The sequence below is a fragment of the Mastacembelus armatus genome, chromosome 16, assembly GCF_900324485.2.
Source record: "Mastacembelus armatus chromosome 16, fMasArm1.2, whole genome shotgun sequence".
In the NCBI taxonomy this organism is placed as follows: domain Eukaryota; kingdom Metazoa; phylum Chordata; class Actinopteri; order Synbranchiformes; family Mastacembelidae; genus Mastacembelus; species Mastacembelus armatus.
In genome coordinates, this window is record NC_046648.1 from 4,836,487 (window position 1) to 4,851,216 (window position 14,730).

The following is a 14,730-nucleotide window of genomic DNA, read 5'->3' on the forward strand; positions in this document are numbered from 1 at the left end:
TGCACAGTTTCAGAAACCTAAATAAAAGTATTACAAGAACGGCAGACCAATTTAAATTTCTAGTGTTATTAACCTATACATACTTTTGTCTCTTTGCTCTTTCTATTCTTTTTGGCATACCTAACTTAAAATTTATGAATGTTGTTAAATACTAGGAAAAGGACTATGGGTATTCATGTAGTATTAAAAAAAAAAAAATTGCAATCATACTTCATTCAGTTTTTGTTTTCCATTCATGCAAACGTAGCATATTCTCACCTTCATAGAAAATCTTGAAACCACTGTTCGATCGACTGTTATCAGTGGTGAAAAGCAGATACAGGAAGTTACTGCTGCTAAACAGGAACTGTGGGACCTGGGTTCCATTAAAGGAGCCAATCAGAGGAGACAGCAGGTTGGGACCATCATGTACTTCCAGAAAGTCATAGCTGAGCTCAGTTTGGAACCTTAAAAATAAAAAGAAATGGAGTTGCAGAATAGACAATTTAAAACAAAGTTTGCAATTTGACAGACATTATACTGTGAAAAAAATACCATATATATCTATATGAAACAACCTTAGTGGGCAACCTCAAGCTGATTGCACAAGTCTCCAAGTGTGGCATCTACCAAATATATGCTCTGTCCCCGCTGCTGTTCTACATAGGCCTGAACCCCCTCAGCCAAATAATCATTAAGACTGGCTTCAGATTCCGATTACGAAATGGAGCAACCATCAGCCACCTCCTGTACATGGATGACATCAAGCTGTATGCCGGGAGTTAGCGTGACATCGACTCACTGATCCACACCACCAGGATATACAGCAACAATATCAGAATGTCATTCAGCCTGGATAAGCTTGGTCAGATGATAAAGAGAGGGAAGGTTGTCAGGACTGAAGGAACTGAACTGCCAGAAGGCAGCACAGCAGATGTTGAGGAAAGCTACAAGTACCTTGGAATCCCACAGGCAAATGGGAACCAAGAAGAAGATGCAAGGAAAGCAGCCACAGCCAAATACCTACAGAGAGTAAGGCAAGTCCTAAGAAGTCAGCTAAATGGGAAGAACAAGGTCCAAGCCATCAACACCTACGCCCTGCCGGTCATCAGATACCCCGCTGGCATAATAAGCTGGCCAAAAGAGGAGATAGAGGCCAATGATGTCAAGACAAGGAAGCTCCTCACAATGCATGGAGGGTTTAACCCCAAATCCAGCATCCTGAGATTGTACACGAAGAGGAAGGAAGGAGGCCGAGGACTGGTGAGCCTCAGAGCCACCATACGAGATGAAACAGCAAAGATCCATGAGTACATCAGGAAGATGGTCCCGAGTGATGGAATACTTAGTGAATATCTCAGGCAACAGAAGCCCAAAGCGGAGGAAGAGGAGCAGCAACCATCATGGCAGGACAACCCCCTGCACGGTATGTACAACCGACAGATAGAAGAAGTGGCTGATATCAAAAAGTCCTACCAGTGGCTGGAAAAGGCTGGAATGAAAGACAGCACAGAGGCTCTAATCATAGTAGCACAGGAACAGGCCTTGAGCACAAGATCAATAGAGGCTGGGGTCTGCCACAACAGGTAGGACCCAGGCTGTGCAAAGATTCCCCTGAGACAATCCAGCACATAACTGCAGCTTGTAAGATGCTAGCAGGCAGGGCATACATGAAACGCCATAACCAAGTGGCTGTCATAGTGTAGACAGACAGGAACATCTGTGTCGAGTATGGGCTGGAGGTCCTGAGGTCAAAATGGGTGGTGGAGAATGACCGAGCTAAGATCCTGTGGGACTTCCAGATACAGACTGACAAACTGGTGATGGCTAACTAACCGGACATAGTAGTGGTGGACAAACAGCAGAAGGCTGTAGTGGTAGATGTAGCAATCCCAAGTGATGGCAACAACAGAAAGAAGGAACATGAGAAGCTGGAGAAATACCAAGGGCTGAAAGAAGAGCTAGAAAAGATGTGGAAGGTGAAGGCAACAGTGGTCCCCTTGTTAATCAGCACCCTTGGGGCTGTGACCCCCAAACTGGGAGAGCAGCTCCAACAGATCTCAGGAACACCACCAGAGCTCTCAGTTCAGAAGAGCGCAGTGCTAGGAACAGCTAAGATACTGGCGAAGGGCCCTCTAACTCCCAGGCCTCTGGTAGAGGACCCGATATTGAAGAAGACGCACACACACCACCTGTAGGGGTGAGAAGGGAATTTATGCATGTATATATATGCAACATAACTCTTTGTTCCTTTACAAAGCATTGAAAATACTGTTTGCTTTTTAATGTTAAAAAAATAAAGATCTTGAAGTAAGAATATTTTTCTTTTTATTGCAGTTCTCTGAAGAAGTGAGCAGGAGCCAGTAAAGAATTACTCAAGGCTTTAAACGTATTTCAAAACTAGATTCTTTTAGGTCTGCAGCAAATGTATTGTATGTATGTATGTATGTATGTATTGTAAAGCAGAAGTGGCGAACCACAACAGCACTTCATCAATGCTTCAGCATCTGAACAGGAAGCATCCAGCTGTGAACCAGACCACCTCACCCAGAGGAGCTGTCACAAGGTAACATCATTTCAAGGTAACCTGTGGTTTCTGTCATGCATTACACAATAGTACTATTTTTTAAAAAACACAAGAGTCTATTTTATTATTACTTAAGTAATCGCTGAAATATTTGGTAGAATAGTCGACTCCAAAAATAATTGATAGCTGCAGCCCTAGATCCAGGTCTAAATTCCACCTCCTATGATTTTCTATTTCTAATTCAGTGGTTCACATGACCGAGGGTAAGCCTTCTGTGTTTATGCACATGTACAGCATTGCAGGTGAATGTACGTGTTTGGTGTGACTACTTATACAGGTCTGTATGAGTAGTACAAAGTAGTACATACATGGAGAGTATATGGAGGTCAGTCTGTGGAAATATTGCACACACACAACATACACACACACCTTTGTTTTCATGGCTGACTTGTTGCTACACTGTCATACAAACCTGTCAAAACTGATCTTGACAGAATGTCCTGACTCAGCCTCAATGACCCACTCACAACTCAGGGAGTCCTTGTAGTAACCTGGCCACCCCGGGGAAAGGATGACACCAGATGGCCCTGAATAGTGGCCCCCGCAAGGAGCTAGCAGAGCAGAGGTAGAAAAACAATTGGATGGAAGATGAAGAAAAATATAATATATACATTAAAACATTAAAGAGAAATTGCATTTTTTTTCTTAACTTAATAGTTGACCTATCTGCCCAGCCACCACACAATTATTAACTATTGCATTTCATTACCTTCACATTTGGGAATAAGTCCACTCCACATCACCTTGCCTTCCTCCAGATGGCATGTGATGGTGTCAGCTCCCTGTGTCTTGATGAAGCCCTCCTCACAAACTACAGAGATGGAGCTCCCCAGTTGGAAACTGTCCCCAAAGCGCCTTGCATTCAATGGTATGCCAGGGTCAGGGCACTCATTACGCCCAAATGCTTGTAATGAGAAGAAAAAGAACAAGATTTAGTGACAAACACACTTGTGTGAATGAGAAATGGTGTCTTTGAGGAGTAAGGAGATAAGGGAAATGGATGTAGCTGTCCTTAAGAGAGAGAAAAAAAAAACAAGTCTGTTCCATACAGCAGAGGGTGACAACAGAATCTGTGTTTTCATCAGGACTAAAAAAAAAAAAAAAAAAAAAAAAACTATGACGCCAAATGTGTTGCAACAAGGTACAAGTGTAAGGCATCACGGGCACATGCCTTTAACAGTTATTTTTGATTTGCTAAGGCACATTACCTCCCTACAGGGAACCTAAAAAACTAAAATCTTTTGCAATCATAAAAAAAGCACCAGACTATCAACTGAGAAGATTCTCAAAAATTGCAGGTGTTGTAAAACTTTACTTCATTTATTATTCATGAAATACAAAATATAAGTTGCTTGCACAACAACATCTCTGGTTAATTGCCACTGCTTTGGATAACTGTTTACACATTTTTACCTTCAGGTCAGTGTTATTTACACTAATCATCACACTATATCTTTAGGCTAAAATGAAAAGAGTAGATGCATTTATTTCCTTAAAAATACTTTACCATGTTGTGACTGTTGGAAATAATCGAATAGTTACTTACTGCTATAGGTAATATTGAACCCTCGCCCAGACATAGAGTGATCAGCCTGAAACTCCAGTTGTAGTACATTGGTGTTGGACGTTAGGTGGGAGGGAACTTCTGCCCCTGAAAAGCGTCCTAGCACTGTGGCTCCTGATTGGTCCCCATCTTTGATAGTGAGGAAGTCATAGGGAGGTTCTAGGTCAAAGTCATTGAAGGCCAAGTGGATTCTCGAGCCCAGCTCAGAGATTATCAACCACACACAATTGAGGTTGTTGCCATAGCCTTCGGGGTAATCAGGAGACAACACCGTCCCCATTGGAGCAGTGAAGTTGGAGAAACAGGGAACTGTATGAGAGGCAGCAAAATATATTAGTAATACTAAAAAAAAAAAAAAAAAAAAACTAAGTATCCCAAATAAGGTGGGGATTTTGCTATGACAGAACCAGGCATAAAGATCAGTTTACAACAGTAGTTCTAATGTATAACTAGCTCAGCAGGAGCTGACAGCATTTCTCCCATGGGTGCTGAGCTGTTGGAGAAACATGAAATTGTAAGGGGGATGGAGCAGAGGAGTTATTGTACAAAAATACAGACATGCAGCAATACAGACAGTAGTAGATTTTCGTTATAGTTATGGGTCAGTTATATAGACTGTATGTACAGACAGGTAATATGTCACTTCTTCCTGCAAAAGTGAACCCAAAATATAGCAAACACGCAGGCTGACATCTGGAATTTTAAAAAGATATGCACTTTTTAAAACAGGTCCTGTGTAATAGGAAAAAAAAGAATTTGATCTTTTTCACACTGCCAATCAAAGTGAATCTTCTGAATACCACCCCTTTTTAACATTAAATAATTTGCAGTTAATTATTTAACTGCAGAATGTAATTTGTATATAAACCAGCATGATAATATGTAATTAAAAGAGAAAAATCACCTTTGGCAAAAATGTATTTCATTTATATGGACAGCTTTTACTTTGGCTCAAGTCCCCTCTGCCTACATCAAAGGGACAGGGTTTATGGCCTACACTGAACCCCCTCCACCAGGGGCCAATGAACTTGCTGTGGCTTCACCCATCTTTATATACAAATCATGGTCAAGTACAATGAAACTCTCAGAAGTGCTTTAGGCTGTCTTGAAAAAAAAAAAAAAAAAACATTTACATTACAATACATGTTTCACTTCTCCAGTGTAACAATAACCATGAGCGCCCAAATTTTTTTAACCCCACATAACAAGTCAGTTTCCCATTTTACATTCTGTATATTGCTGTTTACACACAATGCACTGCATAGTCATTCAGCAGCACTGTAATTAATCCTCCAATAGCCTAGTGTCATTGTGAACTTTCCAAGCACACAAGTAATTGCTTCACTAGGTGTCAAGAAAAATGCTTATATTGGACTCACATATGCAGATGGGAATATTAGCCGACCACTGATTGTTGTTTTGGCAGGTTATCATCCTCTCCCCAATGAGCTCGAATCCAAACTGGCATTCAAAGCGCAAAACATCTCCGTTTAAAAAGCCACTACCCTCCTGGTAACCGTATAGAGGTGTACCAGGGTCACCACAACTCTCTTTGTCAATTTCTGTTGATGAGGGTAAGAGACAAAGAAGGGAGAAAAGGACAAAGGGGGGAAATACAAGGATTAAGTCAAATCTTGTACATTGTGGTACATTTTTCTTTATCATCTATCAAGGTCCAAGTGACGAGCCTAAAAACCTATGGTTTTTCCAGAATGTGATTTGATTAGAAAAGTGAGAAGCAGGCAGGGACAGATAGAAAAGAAAGAGAGAAAAACAGACTTGCTGAATTGCTAAAAGAGACCAGTCACAGATACAGACATGAAAACACAGACAGTGAGAGATGATATCAACACTAAGGCCTGTGTACCTTTATAGTTGATCTTGAAGCCGATTGAGCCCACACTCTCATCAGACTGCAGATGAAGCCACATCTGATGGGACATGCTGACAATCAGGTCTGGGACAAAGCTCCCAGTTAGCCTGCAGTTTGGGCACACAAAAAAAAAAAAAATCATTGGGATACCAAAAAACAGTTTTCAAACATCATCTCATCACACAGTGCTTCAAATAAACTTTATCTTGGAAAACATGTTAAAAGAAAAAGATGATGCATACTCTAAACACTGTTGCATTAACATTATTGAAATATTTTGTTTCAATTAAGTAAATCTGCAGTCACTCAATAAAAGTTACAATAAATTAAATATTCTCATTTTGAATCATGACATTATGTCAAAGATAACATCTCACCACCTAACTGCAATATTTTGTATGCAATAATATATTGTGGCGTGCACAAGGGATGAGGTTACCCAGCATCCTTTGCATTGCCATAGACTAAGTTGTTACACTTGTGTTTTCAGTAAACCTGTTATGTGTGTTCAGTCCCCATATCTGTTTAACCCTTTAGGTGTATACAGTATAATATAATATGTCTATTACTTACACTTGTATTATTGTTTTAGAGTCACCTACTTCACCTCCATCTCCAATGGTTAGAGAATCATATCCAATTTCTAGGTCAAACTCTTCAAAGTTGATCTGAATAACCTGTTGTGAAATACAGCATACGTCAATTTTACAATCTGTCTTTTGTCAAGCAGATACTTTGTGTATATGTTGACATGTCAATTTTGTGTTAAACCTCATATAACATTCAAAAATTTGCCAGCAATATTTTACTTTACCAAATTGTTAATGTGCTTAATGTCAATTGGTAAAGCTGTCAGTTTAAACCAAGGTCCACCTGTCTCCTTCCAGCATGAAAAAAAGTCTTCATGGTATTAATTTCTATACACGTAGCAGACAGACAAGCAGTAATTCAAAGTGATTCTCAAGTTTTAAGTTATCCAAGTTTCTAAGTGTCATTGAACTGCCTCACATGAAATTCATAACATAGCTGTTAAATTCCATAATTTGCCTATACTCTCAAATGTGTGAACTTAAGTGTGACAGACTATATCTATGAAGATTAAGTCTATGTAATACCATTCATTTCACTGAACAGTGCTGTAAGACTTTCTCCCATCTCTTATTTTGGATAGCTGCATAATAAAGCATATATTCTGGTAATGCTACTAAGAATTATGCAGAAACTAAGCCAAACCGCAAATCAACAATGGCATCAAAAGAAAACAAAGCAAATATAAAATTCAACTCACATCAGAGTTTTGATTGTGTGTTGAATAAGGCTTTGACAAATGCATGTCAATGCCTTATATTCCAGGAAACAAAGGACACCAGAAGCATCCTTCAGAGCAATATCAAAACCGACAGAAGCATCTCTTCACATTACTTTGGAGCACAAATAAAATACTAAGAACCAATCACAGCAAGGCTGATTAAAGGATCAAAAACTGCTGTATTAATTGTCTGTACACATTCACCTTTACAACATCTTTGTCAGCTGTCATTGGTGTATCTTTTTTCCAACAACAAATGCATGTAATATCACAAAAGATGACATATACCGTATATGGATCAAAACCCGTAAATATCAGTCAGGAAAAGTAGTTATATGGCATTAAGTATACTGTAAAGACATTACACAAGTCGCATGATCTCAAATTACACTGTGCCTACATTAGTGATTAAAGGTAGGAAGGTATGAGTATCACATCTCTTGAAGACAAATGACAATATCCATGTATAACAGCCTCGTTACAATCCACACATACGCATAATTACCATAACAACACCAATGGACTAAAATTTCTGCCAAGGCAGTGGGGTGTTTGCTTAGAGAGGGCATGGTGGTACAAAGACTATGGCACTTACCAGTCCTAGTGAATTCTAGATGCATGTTAGTAATTGTTTATTAGCAGGATACCACTTAGCTGACACCCCTGTGTATATATGACTCACTGGACAGAATACCAATTGAGAGACAAATTTGATATAGAAGAGCAGTAAGGGTCATTAGGAAAACAGTTTTGACCTCTTCACAGCCGGTCTCATTCAATCATTATTTCTCTCCATTTCTGTTATCCCAGATGAATGAAGTAAATCGCTCAACTGCCAAGAGTCACATTTAAACTGGTAGTCTACTGAGAACAGAAACGCAATCCACTGCAGTTATGCACATTAATGAGAGATAGTTCAAATGAACGGAATTCAATATGCACGCATATTCTATGTAACCTTTCCCTACTTTGGGAAGTCCGTGGAAAACACATCCATACAAACATAGGTACCAGGAAGAAAATGCCTGCCCTATACCATAGGGAGGGAGTTTGCAAAAGGTTTATACAGTAAAAAAAGTGAGGTTTATAAAAACACCACATTTAAACTTTAAACTTTTTTTAATAAAGTAATCAAGAAACATAAAAGTTATCATTTCACCTTTGTACTGTAAATACCATGTGCAGTGCAAACAAACTACTCAGAGGTAAAGCTGTAGTCAGGAATTACCTAATGGAATTGCTGGAAATAATGCTAAACAGTTTTTCTCAAATGTCACATAACTAATAATACTGAAACTAGAACAATGAAACAGGCCTGGCACTCCTCTAATACCTTGTTTGGATCACTGGCCGTGATGATCCACACACACTGAGAGTTACTCTCATACTGGATAGGGAAGTTAGGGGACGTAAAGGTCCCTGATGGTCCCTGTAGGTTTGATCCACACGTTTTAACTGTAACAGCATGAAGACAGACAATATACATATTAAGTTAAAAGACCAAAAAAAAAAAAAAAAAAAAAAAAAACCCTGATAACATATTAATGCGGAGTATATATTAGTATAAATCATCATCACAAACCCTAAATATCAGTCCTAGGAATGTTCCCAATAAATATTGATGAAAATGGTGCTCAGAAAGCAGGGTAATAACTCCTGCATTGTAATATGACAGAAAGGTAATATATTTGTGTGCACAAGTAGAGAGAAGGTCTATTAGCTGCATTTCCATTAATCAAATTCAAAAAGGTGCTCCAGGTAGTATGAAACAGAAAAACAAGCAAGCATTTTTTGGAATGGAAAAGTAGAGTGCTACAGCAGAGGCTTTCATACATAATTAACAGAAATGAACTTTTCTCTATCTCCATAGAACCTATATCCAGAGGCAGTGCCTTAATCAAACTGTTTTATTAGCTCTTCAGAAGTCTTGCTTACCCTTGCAGACAGGTCTGTGGTCACTCCAAGCAGCGAAAACTTCAGCTGCACGCTGGCAGGTAATCGTTTTGGAACCCTGCAGCACATGGTCTTCATCACAGGTAAATTGAGCAGTTGCTCCAATACTGAGAAGACAAACACCATTAAAGCCCCAAAAAGCAATTGGTTCCTGAAAAATGCCTTGTGAAGAAATATCAAATTCATTATTTATTTCATGTCATTCAGTGCAGGTTTATATTTTATTGTGCAATCAATCAATATATCATATTCAGTAGATATGTCTGTGCCTCTTTTGCAGTGAGCATGAACATTCAACATGAATATAGTGCAGATTAGAGAGTCCAGAGGAGAGTGACCTTACCCACAGAGGAAATTGAGTATATTTATATGAACAGAGAAACATACATTTAATTCATTTGACTTAATTGTAGCAGGTAACTAAATCTCCTACAGGCTCATATGTATAATTATAGAAGCTATAGGAGCACACTTTGTTCTATTCTGTACACTGCAAAACACAAAAATGTAATCAAAGTCTACCAAACTGTCAAAGGTTTATATATTTGTCTTATCCAGAAAAACTGGATATGGCATGTGTGCTGTGATCATTGTTGGCTAAATTAATTTTGTTCATTACAAAATTTACACCCTGTAGATTGTTAAGAAGATTCTCTGTCTGTGCAAACTAGATCAGGTATCTGATATATGACAGTAATGTAACAGTTACTTGATATCACAATACTGAAAATAGTTGGGACAGCATTTTTTCCTATTCCTTAACTCTCTTCTACACAAGTTTGATGCTCCTTCAACTGCGGAAGCACCATTTCACCTGAAGTCTGAGCCGATCCGTTTGCCATTCTCCGGCTCCCCTGGGTCAGGGCAGTAATTAGACACCTGTTTGATTCCTCCTTCATTCACTGAGTGAGAAAGAGAGGGACCAAGAAAGCTGTGAGAGAGACACTTTAATTGTCAAAGCTTTGTACTTTCACATAATACCCACTGTAGCGAAAAGCACTTGAATAGTAGATAACGTTCCCTGTTTGAACGTTCACTAGTTATGTTTGGTAACTGAATTTGGTTCCAGGGATCATGTATGCAGTTAGACAATTTGACCTCATCTCTCAAAGTCAGCAACTGCCAAACTGCCAGTTATTTGGCAGCCCTGTTGTGAATACACACTTGTGGTCTGGGATATTGGAGTGAGTGCCAAGGGTAAATGCAACACTCTTACCTGAGCTAGGCAAAATAGAGGGAAATGTATCTGGGCTCAATAGGGACTAAGAGGATTAAATAACCTTCAACTATCAATTGTAGGAGCTACTCTATACATAATAGTTTATGTACACTAGATAAAACCTTGTAGATCGGGTCGCTTATACTGTAAAAATAGCCTGTGTTATGATTGACTGTGTAATGGTGATTTAAAAAAGGAAAACTGTTCAGTGCTTTCTGACTTCTACCAGTCTCCTCTTCCCTTCACATTATAATCTGTAAATCAAAGACTGTATGCACTGAAAATAAAATTCATGAAGAATGCTCTATCATAATTATGGTTTGCTGTAATATTTGCATTAAGAGATCACACCACATACACATTTCCATTTTTACAATTATATGCAATGAATTCATGCACAATGCGCATGAACCATCTCTTCAGTCTCACATTAAAATGTGAGAAGCTCTATTAGTATTTGTTTTCATCTCCGACTTCTTTTATGAAGTTCATTAGCTTTGAAGTTAATTGTTGCACTTTATTATACAGTTATGGGTACAATTATATGCAATGAATTCACAATGCATATGAAGCATCTCATAGTCATTTAGAAGTTATACAGTATTGTCTTGCAGAAAACATTACAGCCCTTTGCATTATTCATTTCTACGTGCAAGGCCAAATCTAAGACACATGAGGTAATAAAGATTACAACCTGTTATCATTGAAGTGTTTAGCACACTGGAGTTAAAGGGAATTGTGTTCAAGATTTATGTTAATGACAAAGCTCCACAAGCAATTAGAATGCATTCACTTTGGTCTGAAGTGTACACAAATCATCTGGCAAGTGAGTGGTCACTCAACCTTGACTACTGCTGTGTGTGTATATCACACAGAATATGAACATAGGCCAATCTGATGTACTGTTTAAAGAGTACAGAATCGGACAGGGAATTTTCGGTGCCTGACACTTGCCTGAACGAGTGAAGTTCATTTCTGTCAGGACTGGAAGTCCAGGACAGTAGGGGAAACAGGGCACCAGAAAGAAAAAGAGACTGCACTTCTGCAAAATCTAGTACTGTAGCTTAATTCCTTCACCAAATGATGTAGCAAAAAAAAAAAGAAAAAAAAAGAAAAAAAAAAAAGGGCGAGAAAGTAACAAAGACCTGGAAGGCAAGCCCTACATAAACAAAAAATCCAAACAATGAAAACATTTGCATAAGAAAAATAATAAGACTTACTCAAAGACAGTTTGTTAGTGTTGTCCTTTCCTGGTAATAATTTAACCCCTCTGGATTTAAGCTCTCCAGAGCTTTTCACTGGTCGAGAGCAATAGAAAGAATTCATTAGATAAAAGAAGTTACAGTATTAGATGTGAGAAGATACAGTACAAGTGTTTCTTTCTCTGGCTAATACTCGCTCCTATGAAGAACATGAAGTGTAATTGCCACTGGTGCGCATTATTTTTCTAAAGCAATGAGCTCAATGACTCTGATGCATTTCTAAGGGTTACCCTGGCAATTCTATAAAACCTAAATGAGTTTTTCATGTTTGTCTGTTCATATCATTCAGACATATTAAAGAGTAGATGGAAATCGATTGGTCAGAACAGATTTAATGGTTATAGCTTGTAGGGGGGAAATATCATGCAGAGTCACGAAGCAGTCCAAGGGCTACAACTCTAAATATGTTAAGACAGTCTAATTAAGCACAACACGGGCCAGATTGCACACAAAAGGCAGGTGATACAAGTGGCTGTCATAACTGAAGTATCAGCAGAATTGCCAAAAGCAGTGAAAAGCAAATCAAGCTGTATGATCTTGAAAGCACTGGGACAATCCCTGTCCTCTAAATTACACTTTAAGTCTATGGGGTGATTCAAGCTGTCTTGCCCACAGTTAGGATGCAAATCTATTTAGTGACTAAAATTGCTATACAGTATGTTCAAGAGCATACTGCGTAATAAAATCCCTTACCGTTTGTCTTTGCTTAAAAGTAGCTGCCATGAATAACAAACATGAAAAAAGCTCCACTACTGCACAACAATAAATGATATTTTTCATTTAATTGATTTTGTGTCTTCATTTACAGTGAGTTGCCACACAAGCATCATATTAAAAGTTTTTATAAGGACCTGTATATAGTCAAGGTTCAGGTTTCACATCTGGCTTATAGCCAGACTTTAAGTCTCTATGATAGAGTATATGCAGCATACACAATGACTTTAAAGTCATACCAAAGAACAACGTCAGGGTAATGGATTACTGAGCTCCCAGGTCTTAGATTTTATAAGAAAAAGTATATACAGTATTTATCTCTCCAGTATCAGATTAACAAAGCCCTTTAAAGTCAATAGTTTGAAGCAGAAAAGGTCTTTGTGCTTTCTACAGAGGAGGTATTATTCAAATTGTTTAATATTCAGAGATCAAAAACATGTTTTGTAATTATGTTACGTTTTTCCTATGATGAACCCTTTTCATTCAAGTAGGGGGCCCTCTATTACGATGTGCAAATGAAATCAGTCTTACCTTGATACTGAGCCCTGAAGCCTTTGTGACGGTGGTTGCTCTCGGTCACAAAATGCAGCCGTAGCCAGTTTTTGTTGCTGATAATGGGTGCTGGAATATTCATTCCAGTTAGCCTGAGTGTAAAGAGTCACAAATAAAAGAAATCATGAAATGTGCTTCAACTAGATAGCTTTTTGGTCATTGTGATTCTTATGTAATTCTCATGATGCTGCATAGAATTGAAAACAGGCACAGTATTAATGTAAAAGAGAAAAAAACCCAAATTAAAAGCTTGAAAAAAAACAGCTACAGAGATGAGCTTCTAACAGTTCATTTCTAAGGTGTGCCATACAGCACCTGAGCAGAAATTACTGCTCTTAAAATTAAAATAAGCCCCCAAAAAATATCTTAGTGTGAAAAAATTCTATTTGACTTCGTGCTTGCATACAGGATCTATTGGCAAATATGTGTGAAGATACAGGAGGAAATAGTAAAATAAAGAAAAGGTATTATATATCCAAACATGTCATCTGTTAGGTTGTCTCTTAGAAAATCTGCGTATCCAAATTCTTTCTCTGTTCTGACTACATGTTTTACTGTCAACATTTTAGATGAGAAGTTTTATTCACTGTGCAGCCACAACATCAGGATGCTCTAGAATTACAGAGATTTAAAGTAGCAAAGGGGCTTCTCATTTGTCTGGCTAACCAGCTCCGTCTTCTTTCTATTGCTTTACAATCCCTGCACTGCACCCTGTCATACCACAGTCAATAGCACACATGCCATTCTACCTATTAAACATAGGCTTGGGACTGGGCTGTGCATGGTGCACTTGAGCCCTCCACTCCCAAATCAGCTCAGGATAAAAAAAAAAAAATTAAAAAAAAATTTTAAAAAACTACGTGTTAACTTGTTATTTTGTGTGTGAGTGTGTGTCCACACGTGTGCATGCCTATTCTTATATGTGTCAAGGTGTGTGCAGTTGTGTTTAAGGTTTGTTTTTCTATGTCATTTCTTTGGCATTTACAGCTGAGTCACCTAAGGTGCAGTGAGACAAATGAAAATGAAAGAAATGAAAGTGGCAGTTAGACAAAGAAAAAGAGACTGGAATAAACTAATGGAGACAAACAGAGGGGGACGGGTTACTTTTTAATTTCATCTATTGCCAATCTAAGAAATACATTAGTTAGCCTACGTGACATTTGATTTCATCACCTGTCCCGGCTGTTTTAACTTTAATACCTCAGAGAGTAAAATGCCTTTTTTTCCCCAGACAGATTATAGGCTGTTGAGGGTTTTATTTTTAATTGATTAGAAAACAGTGTGTAATTTTTGAAAACTAATATTTTTAATCCCAATTATCTATCACAAGGGATATGATGGAAGCTCCTACAAGGGAGCTAAAAAGTAATTGATTTTCAAACACAAGTTGACCTTTTCTCTCATTGCGTCATTGATAAAATGCTAATGACATCAATATACACGCAGAATGAAAAAGTGCACCCTGCAGGTAACTGAACTACTACTACTAAAGAAAACTGTCTCCATGTTTTCTGGAGTAGAAGCAGCAAATTATTGTAAGTTTTCTGTCTAAAAGAAGTCTAAAAGGAAATAGATAGAGACAATAAAGCTGTACCCATCAGGAAGTTGCACGAATGTTCCAGGCAGCACTGGAGTGATGTTACAAATTTAAGACCAGCAGAGGTGAATATACTATTTCCACTACAGAAAAGTATCACAGAGAAAGTGAAACATGACAT

At 38.2% G+C, this 14,730-nt stretch overlaps 1 protein-coding gene across 1 annotated transcript in view; it reads right to left on the minus strand.

Moving 5' to 3' along the window:
- LOC113122285 (CUB and sushi domain-containing protein 3-like) overlaps nucleotides 1-14,730 on the minus strand; it is a 202,574-nt gene that overhangs the window by 135,096 nt on the left and 52,748 nt on the right. The window contains exons 6-17 of the mRNA XM_026293499.1: nucleotides 12,992-13,104; nucleotides 11,705-11,782; nucleotides 10,080-10,167; nucleotides 9,248-9,372; nucleotides 8,646-8,767; nucleotides 6,577-6,680; nucleotides 5,998-6,110; nucleotides 5,510-5,692; nucleotides 4,113-4,439; nucleotides 3,276-3,470; nucleotides 2,979-3,117; nucleotides 259-446 (exon numbers count right to left, since the gene is read on the minus strand). Coding sequence (XP_026149284.1) covers nucleotides 259-446; nucleotides 2,979-3,117; nucleotides 3,276-3,470; nucleotides 4,113-4,439; nucleotides 5,510-5,692; nucleotides 5,998-6,110; nucleotides 6,577-6,680; nucleotides 8,646-8,767; nucleotides 9,248-9,372; nucleotides 10,080-10,167; nucleotides 11,705-11,782; nucleotides 12,992-13,104 — 1,775 coding nt within the window. The remainder of the gene's footprint in view (nucleotides 1-258; nucleotides 447-2,978; nucleotides 3,118-3,275; nucleotides 3,471-4,112; nucleotides 4,440-5,509; nucleotides 5,693-5,997; nucleotides 6,111-6,576; nucleotides 6,681-8,645; nucleotides 8,768-9,247; nucleotides 9,373-10,079; nucleotides 10,168-11,704; nucleotides 11,783-12,991; nucleotides 13,105-14,730) is intronic.